Raw genomic sequence first — 6000 nt, 5'->3', positions numbered from 1 at the left:
CACAGAAGTCATACAGACATACAGATATAAAATAGAATATAGCCACTCAGAATAGAACTGCCAAAATTCCAACGGTTGTGGCCATTTAGTTTACTGTAAATATCAGACCCTCCAGAATTTTACATATGATTTTAAATGTAGTAATATTTGGTGATATTGAAGTAAGCATGTGTTAGCCTTCACCCTCCCAATGTGATAGAGGGAGACCTAGAAATCAAGTGGAATTTGCAGGACAGAAAGGAGAGAAAACAAAAAAGAGCATAGGTGCTAGAGTATGTCTAGCCTGTTGTGCTAGCTTTTAGGATTTTGTTTATGATTATTTATGTCATCAAAAAAAGCAGAAATTGTGTAGCTTAGCGCAACAAGAATTTACGTAATGTGTAAATATTTCTGATGGAACTATTAGATTTTGACTTGTATGTGAATGTATATGGACAGACCAGCACTCTTTGGCCAAGAACTGGGGCAGTTGTGGGCTGGAGGTTAGGGAGCTGGCCCTGTGACTGGACGGTTGCCGGTTCGATCCCCAGTGCCGACAGTCCATGACTGAGGTGTCCTTGAGCAAGACACCCCAATTGCTCCCTGGGTGCCGTGGATAGGGCTGCCCACCGCTCCGGGCAAGTGTGCTCACTGCCCCTAGTGTGTGTGTGTATTCACTAGTGTGTATGTGGTGTTTCACTTCCCGGATGGGTTAAACATGGAGGTGGAATTTCCCCGTTTGTGGGATTAATAAAGTATCACTTAACATACTGCAGAGTTCACATGTAAATGTGAAGATTTGACAAAATCCACTGACTACTGGAAAAACAGAGCTATGTGGTGGAGCTAATCATTTTCATCATCAGCATCAGTGCTGTAGATCATGATATAGAGCCTCAAGCTGTATCTGTGGGTACACTGACTAGGGCAGTGTGCTTAATTAAACCTGCACTCTTATCAGTGTCTGGAGCCATATGTGGAGGCGGGAGCTGATATAAAGGTCAGAGTTCAGTAATGTAGCACGCTGATGAGAGCGACGTGAGAGATGGTTGCTATCCTGGGAGCAGTAAAGAGGCTGCATGTGCTGCAGAGAACATGCTGAGTTACTAATCAACCAGAATATGCTCTTGTTTAAAATATGAGCCTGTATTTTTGTTTTCCGGAACCTGTTAAGATAAGATAAGATAAGATAAGATAAGATAAGATAAGATAAGATAAGATAAGATAAGATAAGATGCCTTTATTGTCATTGCACAGTGTACAACGAAATTGAGCAGCAGTCTAACGGCACTTTCTACATGCAAAGCAATTAAACATAAGGCTAAAATATATAAAGTGCAGATTTAAGGGAAAAAAATCTTAAATATAAAGAAAAATGACTATGAAACTATATATTCTAAACAGACAATAGACAAGTGAGGTAGCAGTTAGTTATTGCACATTCCTTGGATAGCTTATAGAGTCATTTGATATTGCACATTTTAAGTCTGTTTGTCTGGGATAGGATAGACCTAAAGTGTTTACCAGAGGGCAGCAGGTCAAATAGATGATGTCCCAGGTGAAATGTATCCTTCAGGATGTTGGCTGCCCTGCTGATGCAGCGGGAGCTGAACAGGTCCTCCAGGCAGGGCAGTGGGCAGCCGATGATCTTCTGGGCCGTGTTTATGACCCCCTGCAGTGCTCTCCTCTCTGCCACTGAGCAGCTGCTGTACCACGTAGAGATGCAGTATGTCAGCACACTCTCAATGGTGGAGCGGTAGTAGGACACCAGCATCTTCTCCTGAAGGTTGTTTTTCCTGAGAATTCTCAGGAAGTAGATCCTCTGCTGTACCTTCTTGACCACTGCCATGGTGTTGGTGGTCCAGGAGAGATCTTCAGAAATGTGTGTGCCCAGAAATCTGAAGGAAGGGACTCTTCCAACACAGTCCCCGTTGATGTACAGTGGTGTGGGGACTGCTCCTTTCTGCTGGAAGTCTATAATGAGTTCTTTTGCTTTTGAGGAGTTCAGGGTGAGGTTATTTCCTGAACACCACTTGGCCAGTCCCTGGACTTCATCCCTGTAGGTGGTCTTGTCTCCTCCAGAGATAAGTCGAACCACTGTGCTGTTAAGACACGCATTGCACTTCCATGTCATAAACAATTTCTACACATTAACAGCCTAAAGGACTTTGAACAGGCAAAAGAGAAAAGCTCATCTTGAGTGCACGCTTCATAAACAAAGTGCCATAGGGATTCTTTGAAGCAACATCATACAAGAACAGCATTTAGCTGATTAATTGTAGAGTATCATTTAAAACACAAAACTGTTGTGCTAACACAGTGGTAGCTCAGCACTGTTATATTACCATCTTACCATCATATTATTATTATATGGGTGGATCAATATTATGGCTTCAAGTAAAGTGTTACCAGTCTTATATGGTATTTTTATCAATTTTTACCATTTTTTTTGACCAACTTTACAATTCTTTGATTAAAGAATATTGACTTTTCACTGTCTCTTCTGGTTTTTGATTATCACTATGCTCCAGTGGGCAGAGAAAAATTATGTTAACCAATTATACAAAGTATACAAACAATATTAACTAATTATAAAACAGTTGGACAAAATAACAGCACGGCTAACTGTATCATTCCACTGAGCATTGGTTACCAAGTTACAGCTCACTTTACGCTGCTGTTCCTGCCTTAGTATAAACATAAAAGAAAATGTATACATTAAATAGCTTCAATAAGATAATACTGGACCTGCAGCCCATTTGGTCAAACTCTGAAGATCAACAGTAAGCTTATGACAAAATCTGAATCCGTTGTTGCCCTGGCCAAGATTTTCAGTCAGCAACTATAATAGCTAAAACAAATTGGAATTATCCTGAAACAAACAAATTACAATTCTGCAGTAAAGTGGGCTGTAAAATGCTTGACTGAAATCAATTTTCAGGTTATTCTGTCAAAAAACGAAAAAGCTGAGCTGAACCTGATATTGCTTCAACTTTTTCGGTGGACCGAACTTGGCTACGTTAAGGCACATTTGGTTTAATGTTTGGGGCTTCTTTGTTTTGTGGTACTGCTGTATAAATGCAGTAGGATACTTGAGGTCATGCGTTATTGCAACTGAATCCTAGCTTGTTCAGAAATCCTCACTGATACCATGTTTCACCCTGAATAATGCCACACTATGGAAAAAATGTTCCTGTAAATATCATGTAAAATTTTGACATAATGTAAAGACAAGAATCATGTAGGAGCCTTGCTATATAAGAGTGTCATGTAAAACAGTGTTGTTTAAGACTAAATTTCTTAACTGAGTTTTGGAAAAAGTGAATTTTATTGGCGAATCTCACACATCGTCTTTTTGACCTAGATATTTCTATCCATAAGAACTGCTAACAAGAGTTTGTATCTTAGCAGCTGAGCATGCTGTGGCCTCATGCTACCCTTTCTGTGTGAAACTTCCCTGTTTACAGTATCGACCCATATCAACCCATATGTATTGTTTTCCTGTACCAGCACAGTCAGGTCTCCATTTCGTAATTACACACAACTTAGTCACTCATCAACAACCTGCTTTGGCTTGGAAAAGGGTCGGTATGCTCTGTATGCTAAGAAAGTTCTAGGATACTTAAGGCCTTATTTGTGTAATTTTGTAATCTGGTGCTCTCTATATATGCAAGACATAATAGTACATCTGAGAATACTCTTAACATGATTCTGAGAACTCATTTGTCTCATTTGTGTCTTATTCTTCTATTATTTTTTCTGGGCTTTTCTACCTTGATGAGCATTTACTGGAAATCTTTTTATTATTGTCTAAATGGAGGCACTCGTTTATTTGCATTATTTTTCCTTGCCATTCTAACACTAGGTCATGTGCTGTATTACAGATTTGCCAAATGTTCAGTCATCCTAGAGGAATGGAGTCTTGCTGAGGGGCAAAAACAAGGATGCCTATTGTCGAGGAAAGGGTGCTTAACTCTGTCCTCACAACAGATTATGTTCTGCACCAGATCAAAATAAAGCCAGGTGACTTGAGGAACACGGTACATTCATAATGACCTCATGCTGGTGCATGTTTGTTATGATGACAGTCCAGCATGACACAACTAACATCACAGAGGTAAACAAATGATGTTGCAAGTCAGTTTGCCCAAACATTCAGTATTAAATATGTTCTAAATCATTTTTACATCTACACAGATATTTCACAAGTCACACTGCAACTACTTCTTCTGCTATGAAGTTACCTTTTCATTTTTTGTACCATAGTGACAATATAAAAAACATGTTTTTCAATAGACATGTCTATATGAGATCTGATATACCGTACTGTGCTTTCATTTTTTTCAACATCAAGAAAAATCTGAAACCACATTTTTAACAGAAATGTATATTTAGAAGAACTGGGTGGAATATTTTTATACTATAATTGCTTTAGGGGCATTCCTACTGCCTTCTATTACTTCTGTTACTTCTGAAGATCCGAAGCAAGAATGAAGCTTTATTTTCTCCTCTCTTTCAAAGAGGAAAGCTTTAAATACTGTTTATCTGATGGTGACAGCATTGGTGGTCTACCAGGTCTTGCATGGTTGTTTGAAGTACTATTTTCTCTGTATGCGTAATTTTTGAAAATCTAGTTTAAGAAACTCCTGTTTTTCACTTATTTGCTTTGACGCTCTTGCTCTCCTTCTGTATGAATCTGTTTGCAGGGGAACATAATGTAAATGAGATCTATTGGAGCAGCTTTTGTTGGGAGGACACTGTAACTGGCTGGGTGTAAGATTATGAGGATGAAGGAGCGAAAATGGCAGCAGAGCAAAGGGCAAAGTACAGGGGTCCTGGATCCTAAAGGTGGTGGTGTAGCAAACTGGTTCATCTAGTTGGTCCTTCAGCAACTGTAACAGGCTGTAGCTTAATTGTAAATCTGAAAACTTGCCCAATTTCCCAAGAGACTGGTGGAATGAGTCAATTGTTACTTGTTTCCCAAACTGAAGACAGATGTGTGAGATCCCAGTTCATGCGTGGAAGAGCACATTACCAAATTTGAAATGAAATATTGTTAAACCAAATATTTTGCTGCCTGTGAAGCTTGCATCAGCACTGCTATGGCAAGTAAGTTAGCAGCCAGTCAGAACTGGAGTAGTCAGCCAACATGGGAACCCCCAAATTTACAAGGAGTATTTTGCACACTGCTATAAAGAGTGGATAAATTATGTACTGATAGATTTGATATTATTCTTAGTGTTTGAGGCTTCTGTGTAATTTTCTGGTATATATCACTGTTGTCAGATCAAAACCTCATATTTCCAAAACAGGACAAGGTAAAAACATACTCTACTTTTAATGTAAGTCAATGGAACCAGACTTTTTTCCAAGTAATTTTTCCAATTCATTTCTTTTGGTCCAATCATCATGGAATTTACACACAATATATAGGACTATGGTTGGTTTCAAATTGTGTCAAAAACTGAAAAATGGACATGATAACAGTGGAAGAACCTCTTTTGGGGCTATATAGAACCATTTTCATTATTTCTGAAAAAACATTTCACCTTGAAAAGGAACCCCTTAACCCTTTAAATCCCAGACTTATTACATACTAAGAATTATTATTTAGTATCTACAGATACTTAAATGCAATCTGGCTGATGTGTGTCTGCCCATGTAAGAGGTTAAACATGAAATGGTTTATAGAACTGGCTCTAAGTTCTTACTAAAGAACACTTGAAGAACCATCTCTTTTAAGTGTGTATTTTCATAGTCACTACTGAATAGTTCATAGTATTTACTCAAAAAGTCCTAAAATTACAACTGAATAAGTCTAGAGTTCAAGGGGTTAATAAATCTAAACCTGACCACTTTTTAAGAGTCAAATGGAAAAAACTCTGCACGCTCTGAGAGAATTTGTGTGGTTGAAAACCAAATGCATGTGATTTTTTTTCCAGAGGTAGTGTGCTGCTTTTTCCATTGAAGGCCACGGCTGGGATGAGCTTGATGAGAAAGCTTTGACTGACCGTGGGGGCA

At 38.7% G+C, this 6000-nt stretch overlaps 1 protein-coding gene across 1 annotated transcript; it reads right to left on the bottom strand.

The window, feature by feature from the left end:
• Nucleotides 1-985: 985 nt before the first annotated feature.
• Nucleotides 986-2113, bottom strand: LOC119265423. Its single transcript, XM_037546102.1, has 2 exons — nt 1504-2113; nt 986-1145 (listed from the first exon to the last, which is right to left on the bottom strand). Exons 1-2 carry the CDS (start codon nt 2111-2113, stop codon nt 1111-1113), a joined length of 645 nt encoding a protein of 214 aa, XP_037401999.1. The 3' UTR covers nt 986-1110.
• Between the last annotated feature and the right edge of the window lie 3887 nt (nt 2114-6000).

This window comes from Pygocentrus nattereri, chromosome 16, assembly GCF_015220715.1.
Source record: "Pygocentrus nattereri isolate fPygNat1 chromosome 16, fPygNat1.pri, whole genome shotgun sequence".
Classification (NCBI taxonomy): domain Eukaryota; kingdom Metazoa; phylum Chordata; class Actinopteri; order Characiformes; family Serrasalmidae; genus Pygocentrus; species Pygocentrus nattereri.
This window is presented reverse-complemented; position numbering and strand designations above follow the sequence as displayed.